The sequence below is a fragment of the Rutidosis leptorrhynchoides genome, chromosome 3 (assembly GCF_046630445.1).
Source record: "Rutidosis leptorrhynchoides isolate AG116_Rl617_1_P2 chromosome 3, CSIRO_AGI_Rlap_v1, whole genome shotgun sequence".
Classification (NCBI taxonomy): domain Eukaryota; kingdom Viridiplantae; phylum Streptophyta; class Magnoliopsida; order Asterales; family Asteraceae; genus Rutidosis; species Rutidosis leptorrhynchoides.
The window spans coordinates 639,413,994-639,431,524 of record NC_092335.1 but is presented as its reverse complement, the minus strand read 5'-3'; the positions used below and the strand labels follow the sequence as shown (position 1 = coordinate 639,431,524).

Below are 17,531 nucleotides of genomic sequence, written 5' to 3'. Positions count from 1 at the left end.
AAAGCTAAATGGATATGGATATGGTCTCAACCGATCCAATCCGATCCATTGCTATCCATACTCCCAACAATGACATCCTTCCTCATTGCCACATCATCGTCACATCACCGCTACATCGGCTTTCTCTCTCCATTTTCTCCCATCAAATTCCCATAACAAAACACTACCAATCATATACCCCACCAAAATTAACTAAATAAATTGATGTACAAGTATTTATGGGGTAGGTACAAGTTAATATTACACAAATAAATGAAGAGGGAGAAATATTTCATGCTGGAAAATGTTATGTGAGGAAATGATGGAGGGCGAAGTGGGCGAGGGCTAGCGAGGGCTAGACCATTGCCAACAACGCCCTCACTAGCTTGGCTTGAGGGCGGCTAGCACTATCACCCTGTGGGAGTGGTCTAAGAGAATAATTATAATTGTTCGTTTGAAGACTTCACGTGCTATGCTACTACACGCATTATTGTGATTCATGTGGGTATATTAAATATAATCCATGTGTTCAATAACGAGATTAAAATATGTATACGGTTAGCATTGCATTAATTCCTTAAACTACTATTCATATATATTATTATTCATATATATAACATGTGTTACCCAATCACATAACAATCATTGATTTTCCATTTAATGACTCTACTCGAGTGATAATATATAAAGTTGTTTTGTAGGAATTCATATATTCATACCAGCCATCACAAATAGTTTGATCGATCATTATGTCAACATTTGATAGATATAAAGATATTGATAAAGATGATGATCAGAAAAGCACATACAAAAAACATGCACAACTCATCACCGAGCTTCCTAAAACCATTGGTTGGTCAACAGAGGAACTGTTCTTATACCAAGGATATTGGTTGCCTGAAGATGCCTTATTAGGTGTCATGTTCTTGCAACATCACTTTAAGCCACGCTCAACCGATTTCATTTTATCTTCCTTCATGAAAAGTGGCACAACTTGGCTTAGATCACTCATGTTTTCAATCCAAAATCGATCTACTTTCGATTTTAATGATCATCCTTTGCTTCAAAAAGGACCTCATGAAATCTTTCCATCCTTAGATTTCCCTACTACTACCAACAAAGTACAAGATTGTTCTAATAATTCCCCTCGGCTTTTCGCCACACATTAAGCACATAGTTTGCTGCCTTCATCCATCACTAACCCTTCTTCTGGATGCAAATTAGTTTACGTTTGTAGGGATCCAAAAGATGTGATGGTGTCCTTGTTCCATTTCTTAAAAAAACTTAGACCTAAAGAAGCACCTCCACTTTCATTTGATCAATCTTTTGAAATGTTTTGTGAGGGTGTTTTGACGTATGGTCCTTATTGGGATCACGTGTTAGGATTTTGGAAAGCTAGTCTTGATTCTCCAAATAATATATTGTTTTTGAAATATGAAGGTATTAAGAGGGAACCTGAGGTTATTGTGAAGCGGTTGGGTGAGTTTATGGGAGTGCCATTTTCGGTCGATGAAGAGGAAAACGGAATGATTGAAAAGATTGCGAAATTTTGCAGTTTTGAGCATTTGAAGAACTTAGAGGTAAACAAGAATGGTTCTTATCTGGCAGGTTTGGGGTATGAGATGTGGAACAAGTCGTATTTTCGACGAGGTGAAATCGGAGATTGGAAAAATCATTTAACTCCGGAGATGCAACAACGAATTGATGGTATCATTAAGGAAAAGTTCAAAGGTTCAGGTTTTACATTTATTTAGTGACTTGTAGCGGAACTAAGTAACGAATACCCGTGTTATATTTCCACTGTATTTCTTTTCATTTGTGTATTTCTTCCCAAAATAATGCAATGTGTTTTCATTTGATAAAATGTTATTATATGTTTTATTCAAGAAAAATGTAAATAAATCACGTGGAGATAGTTTTTTTAGGTCAAATGTGATATGGAGGTAGGTTTTTAGTAACAATTTACTTTATCGTGTAGACGTGGCACTCATGACATAAGACTACTACGCTACGTTACACTGTTACTAAAGGGACGTCAGTTTGGCATCTGTCAACTGAGTTGGCGATTTTTACGTCACACGATGTCGAATTTTGACGCTATGAGGCGTCAATGAATAATCTGATGGAAAAAAGGTCAAATGTTAGGTAGCGAATTGTGATCCTATAGCCGTTGACGACATATATACATCTGTTTTTTCTAAATTTTATTTTAAATGTATTAATTTTATCTTTATAAACTCATTTAACTTATCATTTTTTATACACCAAACTATTTATTTCTCTCAACTTTTTATTACATTTTATGAAATCTTACATGTTTATATATGGGTTCGTATTTACGTGATTCCAATTACGATTTGGAGGATATGCGAATTGTTCAACTTATTCAACAATTAGAAGAAGATGAGTCCGATATCGAGTCTGCGGTGCGTATTCAAAGAGTTCGAGGTTACATTCCCAGAGATCGTGAGGAGTTCGCGCAACGATTGTGGAACGGTTATTTTTGTGAGACGCGGCGTTTTCGTGTACGAATACAATTATTCCTCCAAATTGTGCAAGGTATAACTACTTTCTCTAATAATGATATTTCCGAGCATTTTAGTTATTTTATAGAAAGTATTCATGCTATCAGTAGGCCGAATTTTACTACTTTACAAAAATGTACTTCGCCTATAAGCTAATTGGCGTATGAAACCACTCCTGATATGTGGGACTCATATTTACAAATGAGCGAGTCATCATCAATACTATGTCTATATTACTTATAATTTGTATGTGTGTCATCACTTTATACATAAGTGAATAAATGAGATCTCTCAACGCACGTGATGTGGCACCAATTGAAATGTCCCGTTCATATTGATTATAAACGTTCCATATTAATTGATTTCGTTGCGAGGTTTTGACCTCTATATGAGACGTTTTTCAAAGACTGCATTCATTTTTAAAACAACCATAACCTTTATTTTATCAATAAAGGTTTTAAAAAAAACATTACGTAGATTATCAAATAATGATAATCTAAAATATACTGTTTACACACGACCATTACATAATGGTTTACAATAGAAACATATTACATCGACATATGTTTCTTGAATGCAGTTTTTACACAATATCATACAAACATGGACTCCAAATCTTGTCTTTATTTTAGTATGCAACTGCGGAAGCTCTTAATATTCACCTGAGAATAAACATGCTTTAAACGTCAACAAAAATGTTGGTGAGTTATAGGTTTAACCTATATATATCAAATCGTAACAATAGACCACAAGATTTCATATTTCAATACACATCCCATACATAGAGATAAATATCATTCATATGGTGAACACCTGGTAACCGACATTAACAAGATGCATATATAAGAATATCCCCATCATTCCGGGACACCCTTCGGATATGATATAAATAAAAAGGGGCATATTCGATTTCGATAATTCAACCATAGAATGCAGGTTTCACGTACTTGTGTCTATTTTGTAAATCATTTATAAAACCTGCATGTATTCTCATCCCAAAAATATTAGATTTTAAAAGTGGGACTATAACTCACTTTCACAGATTTTTACTTCGTCGGAAAGTAAGACTTGGCCACTGGTCGATTCACGAACCTATAACAAATATGTACATATATATCAAAGTATGTTCAAAATATATTTACAACATTTTTAATACGTTTTAATGTATATATATATATATATATATATATATATATATATATATATATATATATATATATATATATATATATATATATATATATATATAACTAGTTGTCCACAATTAGATGTACAGAAAATAAATCGATATATATTATCTTGAATCAATCCACGACCCAGTGTATACACGTCTCAGGCTAGATCACAACTCAAAGTATATATATTTTTGGAATCAACCTCAACCATGTATAGCTAACTCTAACATTACTGCATATAGAGTGTCTATGGTTGTTCCAAATAATATATATACATGGGTTGATATGATATGTCAAAACATTTGCATACGTGTCTATGGTATCCCAAGATTACATAATATATTAGAATACATGTATAATACAATATAAGTTAGCTAGGATATGATTTGTATAGATTTGTTAAACATTTCCCGTAGCTAACATAATCAAAAAAATATCCAATCTTGTTTTACCCATAACTTCTTCATTTTAAATCCGTTTTGAGTGAATCCAATTGCTATGGTTTTATATTGAACTTAAGTTTATGAATCTATACAGAAAAAGTATAAGTCTATAGTCGGAATTACAGGTTACAAGTCATTTTTGTAAAGGTAGTCATTTCAGTCGAAAGAACGACGTCTAGATGACCATTTTGGAAAACATACTTCCACTTTGCGTTTAACCATGATTTTTGGATATAGTTTCATGTTCATAAGAAAAATCATTTTCCCAGAAGAACAACTTTTAAATCAAAGTTTATCATAGTTTTTAATTAACTAACCCAAAACAGCCCGCGGTGTTACTACAACGGCGTATATTCGGTTTTATGGTGTTCATCGTGTTTTCAGGTTTTAAATCATTAAGTTAGCATATCATATAGATATAGAACATGTGTTTAGTTGATTTTAAAAGTCAAGTTAGAAGGATTAACTTTTATTTGCGAATAAGTTTAGAATTAACTAACCTATGTTCTAGTGATTACAAGTTTAAACCTTCGAATAAAATAGCTTTATATGTATGAATTGAATGTTGTTATGAACATCATTACTACCTCAAGTTTTCTGGATAAAACTACTGGAAATGAGAAAAATGGATCTAGCTTCAAAGGATCCTTGGATGGCTTGAAAGTTCTTGAAGCAGAATCATGATACGAAAACAAGTTCAAGTAAGATTTTCACTCGAAATAAGATTGTTATAGTTATAGAAATTGAATCAAAGTTTGAATATGAATATTACCTTGAATTAGAAAGATAACCTACTGTAAATAACAAAGGTTCCTTGATCTTAGATGATTACTTGGAATGGATTAGAAAGCTTGGAAGTAAACTTGCAAACTTGGTAGTATTCTTGATTTTTATGAAACTATACTTATGGAATTTATGAAGAACACTTAGAACTTGAAGATGGAACTTGAGAGAGATCAATTAGATGAATAAAATTGAATAATGAAAGTGTTTGTAGGTGTTTTTGGTCGTTGGTATATGGATTAGATATAAAGGATATGTAATTTTGTTTTCATGTAAATAAGTCATGAATGATTACTCATATTTTTGTAATTTTATGAGATATTTCATGCTAGTTGCCAAATGATGGTTCCCACATGTGTTAGGTGACTCACATGGGCTGCTAAGAGCTTATCATTGGAGTATATATACCAATAGTACATACATCTAAAAGCTGTGTATTGTACGAGTACGAATACGGGTGCATACGAGTAGAATTGTTGATGAAACTGAACGAGGATGTAATTGTAAGCATTTTTGGTAAGTAGAAGTATTTTGATAAGTGTCTTGAAGTCTTTCAAAAGTGTATTAATACATATTAAAACACTACATGTATATACATTTTAACTGAGTCGTTAAGTCATCGTTAGTCGTTACATGTAAATGTTGTTTTGAAACCTTTAGGTTAACGATCTTGTTAAATGTTGTTAACCCATTGTTTATTATATCAAATGAGATGTTAAATTGTTACATTATCATGATATTATGATATATAATATATCTTAGTATGATATATATACAGTTAAATGTCGTTACAACGATAATCGTTACATATATGTCTCGTTTCGAAATCGTTAAGTTAGTAGTCTTATTTTTACATATGTAGTTCATTGTTAATACACTTAATGATATATTTACTTATAATTTAACATAATTAACCAATTGTATCAATATCTTAATATGATTCATATGCACCTAGTAAGACGTTGTTATAACGATAATCGTTATATATATCGTTTTCGAGTTTCTTAATTTAATAGTCTCATTTTTATGTATATAACTCATTGTTAAAATACCTAATGAGATACTTACTTATAATAAAATCATGTTAACTATATATATAACCATATATATGTCATCGTATAGTTTTTACAAGTTTTAACGTTCGTGAATCACCGGTCAACTTGGGTGGTCAATTGTCTATATGAAACATATTTCAATTAATCAAGTCTCAACAAGTTTGATTGATTAACATGTTGGAAACATTTAGTCATGTAAATATCAATCTTAATTAATATATATAAACATGGAAAAGTTCGGGTCACTACATATAGTGCACACATGAAAAGACAGGGTTTCACGGGTATGCCCGTGAGTATCGATTGTATGCATTGGGAGTCGATAAATTGTCTAGTTGCTTTAAAAGGACAATACACTTAGGGTGATCACAAGAAACTGACTCTTATTCTTGAAATAGTTGCTTCATATGACTAGTGAATTTGGCATGCTTTTTCTGGGATGGCAGATTCCAACAATGATATAAATGTTTTAAATCAATACCCTATATTTGATAACCTTAACAAGGGAATGGCTCCATCCGCACCATTTGAGGTAAATGGTCATCAGTTGACCAAGGGATATTACCTTGCCGACGGTATATATCCCGACTGGGCGACTCTAGTAAAAGGATATTCGTGCCCCACATAAGAGCCTACGATTAAGTTTATCAGGTTTCAAGCTAGTGCCCGCAAGGATGTAGAGAGGGCATTTTGAAGCGACCCGTCCTAATCCATCCGGACGAAGTCCATATCGATTATAAACGATTCACAACAGGTTATTACATCGCGAGTTACTTGACCTCTATATGATACATTTTACAAACATTGCATTCATTTTTGAAAAGACAATCTTTCATTACATCGAAAGTTGACAACATGCATACATTTCGTAATATATCTTACTATAATTGACTTAATAATAATCTTGATGAACTCAACGACTCGAATGCAACGTCTTTTGAAATATGTCATGAATGACTCCAAGTAATATCTTTAAAGTGAGCAAATGCACAGCGGAAGATTTCTTTCATACCTGAGAATAAACATGCTTAAAAGTGTCAACCAAAAGGTTGGTGAGTTCATTAGTTTAACATAAATAAACATTTCCATCATTTTAATAGACCACAAAATTTTTCATTTCCAGTTCCCATAAATATACGTCCCATACATAGAGACAAAAATAATCATTCATATGGATTGAACACCTGGTAACCAACATTCACAATATGCATATAAGAATATCCCCATCATTCCTGAATCCTCCTTCGGACATGATATAAAATTCGAACTACTAAAGCATCCGGTACTTTGGATGGGGCTTGTTGGGCTCGATAGATCTATCTTTAGAGTTCGCGTCAATTAGGGTGTTTGTTCCCTAATTCTTAGATTACCAGACTTAATAAAAAGGGGCATATTCGATTTTGATAATTCAACCATAGAATGTAGTTTCACGTACTTGTGTCTATTTTGTAAAACATTTATAAATATTGTGCATGTATTCTCAGCCCAAAAATATAAAGGGTAAAAAGGCAAATAAAAACTCACCTAATGTATTTTGTAGTAAAAATATATATGACTATATTGAACAATCCATGGTTGGCCTTGGATTCACGAACCTATATCATTTGTTTATTTATTAATATACATAATTGTAATCGAATAAGTTTATATATATATATATATATATATATATATATATATATATAGAATTTATTAATTATTTCATTTCTATATTAATAATGTATATACCTACTTCATATATTCATTCTGTTTATAAAAATATTAATTTTTGTTATGTTATATATATTAAGTATATCATTTGTTTTAGAATAGTTATTATAATAATATTATCATAATATTAGTAGTGGTAAAAATAATAATAATAATAATAATAATACTTATACTAGTAGTAAAATGATAAAAATTATATTTTTAAGTGATGATAATAATATTAGTAATAATATTAATAATAATAAAAATCATATTTGTAACTATAGTCATAAATGAAATTTTTTTTTTATCATAATATTTATTTTAATAATAATAATCTTAATAATTATAATATTAGTAAATATAAAAAAAATAATGATAATGATTATAATAATGATATTCATAATTCTTAATAATAATAACACTAATAATACTAATACCAGTACTTAATAATTAATATATATATATATATATATAATCATGATACATGTAATAATAACAGTAAAAAAAATAAAATAATAAAGTATACCCTTTTAAAATCTTTGAGTAAAAAGGTATGCTGCAGACGGGGCTCGAACCCACGACCTCTTGTTATCCGCACATATACCCAACCAACTGAGCTAAATGATTTTTCTAATTAAATCACGGACCCAATACCATTTAACCTGTTCATTCAGCCCAACTAATATTTTCAGCCTAACTAATAATTTTGGCCCAATTAATAATTTCGGCCTAACTAATATCTTTGGCCCGACTAATAAATTTCGGCCTAACTAATATCTTTGGCCCATCAGCTTTTATTGATTCTTTATAAAAAAAAATGGTAATGGCATGGGTTCGAACCCAGGACCTCTCACTTAACCGTCAACCCTCTTAACCGATACACTACTCATTCATTTATGAATTTATTCGCAGATTAAATCTAATTAACCGATATTTCTATTTCATCTTCTCCTTTAAACATTGAATCTACAGAACCCAAAAACCATTCCATCATCATTTGTAAATCTCCATCTCCTTCTTCCTATCCTATTTGCGATTTAAAAACAGAAGCAATCGAGTTTGAGTATTATTATTCTCATTTTCGTTTTGCCTCAACATCATCATCTTTCTTTTCTTCCACTTCGATGTTAGCAGGGAAAAGCAGAAGGAAACAGAAAAAGAGCAGCAGCCTATGTTGTTGTTTCGTTGGTTGTAAATAGAAAAGAAACAAAAGCAGGAACAGCGGCAGTGGGTTTGGTTATTGGGTGGCGTGTGGTTTGATCAACACAGAAACATTAATGACAACACATTAGGATTGCAGGGAGTCATGGAGCCTGTCTTGGTGGCGTTAAAACAGCAGGAAACCTGCTGTTGCAGGTGGCGATCAAAGGTGGAAATGGTAGTGATTTGTGAAGGTGATGATGAGTTGTGATGGTGGTTGATGGGTTTTCCGGCTAAAACAGTAAAACGGATGGTTGAGCAGCAAAACAACACTGACAATGAGTAATAGGAGCTGTAGTATTCACAAAAATGATGGTGGTGGTCTGTGTGATGTGGTAGCCGGGTGTATATAAAATAGCTTTATATTTTTAGCAGAAAATACTATTAAATACGATACAATTTTACACAAGATATTTATTTATTTAGAGAATGGATATACTTAAACCTTGCTACAACACTTATAGGCAGTGTACCTAATCGTACAGTAGTGTAGTTTTTAGTAAGTCCGGTTCGTTCCACAGGGAAAATCTTTAAACAAAGCTTAACGCTATATTAGTTTACTTTTGTAAAAATACAAATATATATATAAGTAATATTATTATTATAAAGGGGGGTTTTTACCGTTTAATGACCGGTTTGTCGATTTTAAAACTTTAGTCGCAGTTAAAACCAAATGTAAAATAATAAATACAAGACTTAATTTAAAGCGTAAAGTAAATAACGATAATGAAATTGCGATTAATAAAAAATGCGATAAAATAAACTTGCGATAATTAAAAAGTACGATAATTAAAAGTGCAATTAAATACAATAACAATAAAAATGCGATAATTAGAAGTGCAATTAAATATAAAATAAAGGAAATTAAATATGAAATAAAAGAATTATGCTTATTTAAACTTCCGTAATCATGATGTTTGACGTGTTGATTTTAGTTTTATGCCCATGGGTTAATTGTCCTTTGTCCTGGATTATTTAATATGTCCATCTGGTTTTTGTCCATAACAGTCCATCAGCCATAAATATAAAGTGCGAGTGTCCTTGTCAAATTATCCTTATACCCGAAGTTAAATATTCCAACTAATTGGGGACTTAAACTGTAACAAGATTTTAATACTTTGTTTAATAATTACACCAGGATGTCGACTGAGTGTAACCCAATGTTTTAATATTTTGTTATCAATTATACCAAGTGTCCTTGTACATAATTTCACCCCTGTTTTAATTATTCTAGTGGCTATTAATCCATTCCCGTGTCCGGTTAAATGAACGATTACTCGTACATATAAATACCCCGCCCATCGTGTCCGATCGAGTGTATATGGTAATTTATAGGGACGCCCAATTATAAATCTTTATATTAACATTAACAAACTATCATTTAGTTAAACAAATATAAAGTCCATTAATAGCCCATAGTCTAATTTCCACAAGTGTCGTTCTTTTGTCCAAACCCCAATTAGGGTACAAAGCCCAATTACCCAATTTTAGTAATTAGCCCAACATCATGATTACTTCGGATTAAATAAGCATAATAATAACTTAGCTACGAGACATTAATATAAAAAGGTTGAACATAACTTACAATAATTAAAAAATAGCGTAGCATTACACGGACAGAATTTCGACTTACACCCTTACAATATTCGCTAGCATACCCTTATTATTAGGATTAAAATTAAAATTAAAATTAAAATTAAAATATATAAATATTTACGTATAGATATAGAGAGGATGGATATATGAGTGTGTCAAAAATGATCAGAATTCGGTTGGCTTTATAGGGAATTGAGTTCAGGGATACTCCGCAAATCGCGGCATTTTTTTGCCTTCAAACTCCGCGAGTCGCGGAGTTTGAAAATACAGCTCACTCCAAATTGGATCTTAGTCTGCCGACGGTTTTAAATATTAATATAATATATATATATAATTTTTAAGAATTATTTATATATTATATTATATTCATGTGCATAGTTGACTTGTAATTTTTAGTCCGTTGCGTCGAGCGTTGAGAGTTGACTCTGGTCCCGGTTCCGGATTTTCGAACGTCCTTGCGTACAATTTTATATTTTGTACTTTGCGTTTTGAATCTTGTACTCTTGTAATTTTGAGACGTTTCTTATCAATAATTGAAACTTCTTTGATTGTCTTTTGTACTTTTGAGCTTTTTGGTCGTTTGCGTCTTCAATTCGTCGAATCTGTCTTTTGTCTTCACCTTTTATTATTTAAACGAATATCACTTGTAAATAGAACAATTGCAACTAAAAGCTTGTCTTTCTTGAGGAATAATGCTATGAAATATATGTTCATTTTTAGCATTATCAAATATTCCCGCACTTAAGCGTTGCTTGTCCTCAAGCAATATCGTCTTGAAATACTAGAATCACTTCTTTATTCTTCACACTTTGTACATCAGTGATTTCTATACAGCGGTATAAACAATGGTAGTAACGATATGGTTTACAGTCCCACATGACTATAAAAATTTAGATCCATTAAGGAAATTGGATCTTTATGAAAACATTTGATCTTTTGAAAATTAAATCTAGTTTTTACCCTAGATAAGTTTTCCGGAATAACCCTTTACCGGTGTTTGCAAAATATTTTTGTGGGTTTGGTGGGTTTCAGATTTGAAAATTTTAGCTCAAAACTTGCGGTTTTGTGTCACCCACTTGCTAACCTTGTATTTGGAAAGCAACACGTCCAGTTTACTTGTCCCGTATATTACCTTTCGGTAAACTACCATCCGGTTGTAAAGGAAAGCGTTGAACAAGCAACTGTTAAGGCAATGTGTAACGACCCGGCTTTTTCGACTTGCTTTTGTGCCTTGTGTTTTTGCGAAACTGCGTATTTGTGCGTACTGTGTTACTTTATACTCTGAAAACTTGATTTACGTGGTTTACTTCCATTTATATGTTAAAACGTGCCTTAGAGTACGTAGGAGACATAACTTGATCATTGGAAGCCTTTATAACCGTTAGTGTTATTTGACGTTTCGAATAAACCGCGAACTTGCGCGCACGTTTAACTTTTGTCATAATCGGAATATTATGACTGCGAAATATTAATTATTATTTTATAATAATAATTACCTGGGTTTTTGGATGCTTAATTACGCGTAGTAATTTAATTATGCACAATTGTTAGTCTTGTTGGACTTTCTACCTTGTTGGGCTCAAGCCCACCCTACTCTAGCTAGTGACCCAATTAATTAGCCCTTGTCCATGTCATCAATCCTTGTCAAATTCCTTGCTTATAAATACTAGCCCTTGTCCATGTCATCAATCCTTGTCAAATTCCTTGCTTATAAATACTAGCCCTTGTCCATGTCATCAATCCTTGTCAAATTCCTTGCTTATAAATACTAGCCCTTGTCCATGTCATCAATCCTTGTCAAATTCCTTGCTTATAAATACTAGCCCTTGTCCATGTCATCAATCCTTGTCAAATTCCTTGCTTATAAATACTAGCCATTTACCTCTCATTCAAATCACTTGCTCATTTGGTTTTCACACACACTTGTTCTTTCTTTCTTTCCTTTATAGTATTGCTTGTAAGTCTTCTTTTTCTTCTTCTTTTCCTTTCATTTTCGTGGCCATCATCATCGTATTATGGAGATCAAAGTTCCTTTTAGCTTTGATCTTGCTTATATCTTGTTGATTCAAGCATGAATCTTTCAAGAACATGGAAGATTCAAGCTTTCTAGCTTTGAATCTTCATCAACTTTGTAGATTCATCTTTCTTTTACTTTAATCTTGTTATTTTGTGATAAAGATTCAAACTTTTGTTTGTTATCTTCATATATCTTAATGATCCAAGCTTTATGCTTCAAGATCTTCAAGAACACTAAAGGTTCAAGCTTTCTAGCTTTGTGACCTTATAAATTGTGTGAAAGGGATCCAAGCTCTCTAGCTTAGGGTTCCATCACCTCTTTTGACTTGGATCATGTTCATACTTGTTTTATTGATGTAAAGTTTGTAACTTTGTTTGTAAATAGGATTTGTAATTGTGTTAAGACTAAGGATATGATGTAACCTTGGTTCATCATCCATCTAAGACTCTTAAATGAGTTGTGTTACCACTTGGTCTTAACATATTGTGTATTGATGGTAGAATCTTGGTCAAAAGTGATGCTAAACCATCAACGAGTTGTACACTTGAAGCTACAAGCATCAAGGATGAGAACCGTGATGAGCATTAAGCACCAAGAACCTCACCGGAGCACTTGTCCACTGATTTTCTTATCTGATCAGACTACCTGGGCCACTGGAAAGTTGATTTTCAGTTAGTTCGGTTCGAGTAGATGATTTTCCGTTTAGGCCTCGTCTTAATCTGAGTTACGGTTTAGGATTTATGGCCCTCCGAGAGTCACTACACCCTATTAACGTTGTGCTGAAATTTCTGACCTACTCGCACTTAAACCATCGCCATGGTCAAACGAAGACGAGTTAGGTTCTGAAAATTGGTCAACGGTTAGGGGACTCACATACGGAGCCATAGCCACTGACTATGCATCTTTTTGATTTACGTAGAGGTCGCAGCAGCTGACCGAAGTCAGCCTATTGTTTCAATCTCTATTCTTGTCAAACTTACTTAGCTTTTATGATGATGAATGATGATGATGATGACACTTAAAATTATTTTATGCACTATTAGAACTTATTAAGACAACCTACTGACCTAGTAACCTTTGATTTAGGTTGACGACCTTTCGGACCGACTTACTACTTGCGTACTTTCATTACCGACTTTACCGCTTTTATCACTGTGAGTTATAGCATTCCCTTTTTACTTTAACTTATTTTGGGAACTGAGAATACATGCGGATTTTATGTTTTACATACTAGGCACGAGTACTTAAACTTATATATGTGTGGGTTATACAACGGCATAAACATTCCCTTTAGCTCGGTAACGTTTAATCATTGGTTTTTGAACCGTGAACGCGAATCTTAGATATGGATCCATAGGGTTTGACATCCCCACTCGGGCTAGTCGTGCTAGCATTTAACGGGTGTTTAATACTTCGTAAGTCATACGCACTTGCCAAGTGCACTTTCAGGGGGTTATAAACGTTAAGTCTAGTTACCGGGTGCCCACGGTTATACATATACTTTTTCATACTGATTTGAACATACTGTTTTGATACGCGGTTTGCAGCACGGAAATCTCGTGGCCAACGTTACATTACTGATACAAACAAACTATAGCTCACCAACATTCGTGTTGACTTTTTAAGCATGTATTTCTCAGGTGCTTAGACGATGTTGCTTCCGCTGTTAAACTTGTTGTTCTAGTCTTGCTGTTAAACTTGTTGTTCTAGTCTTGGTGTTAGACTTGCTGTTACAGACCTGCTGTGTTAGACTTCCGCTGCATTACTTAGAGATGTCTCAAGCATGGAACTTTACTTTGCATTTGCAACTTATGTTATTTTCAAAACGATAGCTTTGTAATGACCTTAGTATCATGTACTCATGTTAATGTTTCCTATTTATCTTTTGTAAAACGTTATCTTCTATGAATGCAAATCGATTTTCAAATAGCATATAGTGTTTGACCTTGTAATGATCCTGTTGTTGGTGATCCGTACACGATGGTTTTGTACGGGGCGTCACAGTTGGTATCAGAGCATTGGTTGTAGGGAATTAGGTTGCATTAGTGATTCTAGGACCGACCCGAGTAGGATTCACTAATAGGACTAATCTACAACTTGCTAGTTTACTTGTTTCTGCGGAACCTGCTGCATGCTACTGTGTTATATTATTACATGTTACTGCTTACTACTACTGCATGCCACTGCTTACTTTTACTACCGTATGAACTTGCTGCATGCTACCGTTTCCTTTTACTGCTATGTAAACTCGCTGCATGCTTTTGCTAATTCTAGCTACTGCATGCTACTATCTGCTTTCGATTGCATGTTACTTCTGTTTAGTACTGTTAATATTGCCATGCTATATACTGCTGTAAACGAGCTAGGTTGCTGTAGTGCCTGATTACGTGCTTGCTTCATGCCTGTTATTCGCTGCACCGACTTGGAAAAACTTACCTTTCCTAGTTCAGATGTTCTTCTGAACCCATTTCCCATACGTCTAACCCTAAGGATTAGTATTTTAATCCACCTGTTACTACTGTTCCACCATTCCAGAGATCGAAACGATTCTTCACGCAATCTAGGAGGAGTACCCCTCGGATTACACGCCCACTAAAGTCGATCCTCGGAGGAGGAGATATTGGAGGATTTGTCTGAGTAACAGCACCCCGAGCTCACTCTAAATAGCCACGTATGACGTGTGAACATTTGAAGGTTGTTTAGTTCCTGCAAGATGGCTCGTATCTCGTACGCTTTCATGACCGTCACTTATCTCTTTCGTTCTTCACCACTGCTCGACGATCTGACGACATTTCTGCATTTAGTACCCTAACACTCTTAGGCATTGGGGAAGTCGGGAGGACATCTCCTTTCACAAGGTCAGAGTGCCTTATACTGATGCTCAACCATACCTAAAGACTTAGGAGTCGCCTCAAGACATATCGTACTACTACTTGCTACACATACAACTCGACGCGAGACCCAGATTGAATTTCTAGAAAGGAACCTAACGATGTTACCTGAACCTGAACATTTTGAAGAAATTTCAGGACATTTAGGCATTGGTGCATGACCTACGGAACTTACGCACCCACACCAAGAAACCGTGAGATTAATTATGTAGATTTTGTTTTGAGATAGCATAGATAAAGCACCGTTGGATGAAATTGAGTAGAACTGAAAGTGATCACGTTACATTGACCATATGGAGTGATATTGGAATGAACGTACGATTTAGTACAATATAATGACGCCAGGCCAGCGTAATTATATTGAAGTGAATCATGCAGAAGTCCCAATGTTACTACATAAGGAATATGAAGCGATTCAAAGGAAATTTTGGTAGAAACCACTTGAGTATACGCATTATGGTCTGATAAAGGCAGGAATAACCACTTGGTCTAGATACTGTACGAGAAGGGCCTGGACTGCAGAATTGATAACCCGAAAATTTTTATAGATATAGACACCCTGGATACTTAAGGAAAAAGTTCTCAAATAGGAAAAAAAAAAAACTTTGGACTCACATACGATAGAGCAATCGTTATCTCAGCTATGGAGACTCGCATGGATCCTGATTTTAGTTAGGGTACGTTTCTTCACAACGATTTATCGTCTCGGAATTGTTTAATACTAGAGTGATAGAAACCTTATATCTAAGAATCCTAGTGTGATGACTAATAAGCCATTAACAATCATGAGAGTTAAGTATTCTATAGGACAAGCTAATGGTAAGTTGGCAGAGATAGAGGAGTAATTTAAGATAGTACCTTAAAAATTAACAGGTGGGTCATTTGGAGATGACCTCATGCCAACAAAACTTGGAAGTTTTATAGTAGTAGTTGGAAAGGATTAGTTACCTGCGCACAAGAAGATGTTATTTGAGAAGGTTGATAAAAATTTTCACGGCAGTATAATAAGATTTGGTTGGAATGGACCTTAAAATTAACCTAATACTCATCGAGTTAAAAAGCTTTGAGGAAATAGTTGGAACGGACTGACTTTCAAGGACGAAAGCGAAAGTTATTTATAGTAAGAAGATTATTCGTATACCTCGCGAGAATGGTGAGCCAAAAGCCATCTGGATTACTTCAACAACCCGAGATCCCACAATGGAAATGGGAAGGGATGACGATGGATTTCATTCTAAAACTACCGAAAACAGTCGGCAGTTATGACACTATCGGGGTTATCGTTGATCGCCTCACCAAATCTGCTCACTTTCTAGCCATGAAAGAAACCGATACAATGGACAACGATACATAAAGGAAATTGTATCCCGTTACTTCAGCAATTCAAATTCTATACTACCCAAGAATCGTATTTGATACTCATTCTTATGCGACACGGAATCCTAACTTATTTCGAGAGAATTCTTAATCAATGATAATCATACCATCACCCTTCTTACTTCGATATTAGTCATACCAGTTCAGAATTTCCAAAATCAATGGGTAGTTAATCCCCGTCCTCATACTCCCCCTTTTGTTTCTCACTTATAAGCAACAACTTTATACTTAAGCATTTTTGGTCGAAGGACTTATGCCCTACTAATAGTCATCAACCACATTAAAATTCAACAGTTTTCATTACCTCGTAACATTTTTGCTCAAATATCACCCGAGATTTTCAAAAGTCTTTTACTCGATTCTCATCAATCTTTTTTCAACTTGTAACCTCCGAAATATGAAAATTTTGTTTGCCAAAATTTTACTTACACTATTTTACTGTGCGATCCTCTCAAAACTTAATAAAAATAAATTTATTTTATTTGCCATTCGTGCAAATTTTTGAAATCGTATACGTTATATAAAATAAAGTAAATAATTACTTCTTTTTGACAAATACATATGAAATTTTACTTTCACTTTTACAAATCAAATCTTTTATTCAAAGGATATTTTACCTTGAATGGTACGTGTTGTACATAACCCTAGTTTGCTAAGAACTTAATTTCTTTTCTTACATCGTCACCTTAAATGAATTCTATAAAATTTTCGTTGCTTGTCAATATAAAATTTTTCGTTGCTTATTCGTATCCAAGTCATCATGAAGACAGACAACTGTCGAAACTAAGAGATTCATGT

General features: G+C 33.6%; 1 protein-coding gene across 1 annotated transcript; it reads left to right on the top strand.

The window, feature by feature from the left end:
- The first annotated feature begins 728 nt into the window (after positions 1-728).
- LOC139902412 (cytosolic sulfotransferase 16-like) lies at positions 729-1,733 on the top strand. The gene is made up of 3 exons (XM_071885041.1): positions 729-1,129; positions 1,217-1,484; positions 1,542-1,733. Exons 1-3 carry the CDS (start codon positions 729-731, stop codon positions 1,731-1,733), a joined length of 861 nt encoding a protein of 286 aa, XP_071741142.1.
- Positions 1,734-17,531: the final 15,798 nt, after the last annotated feature.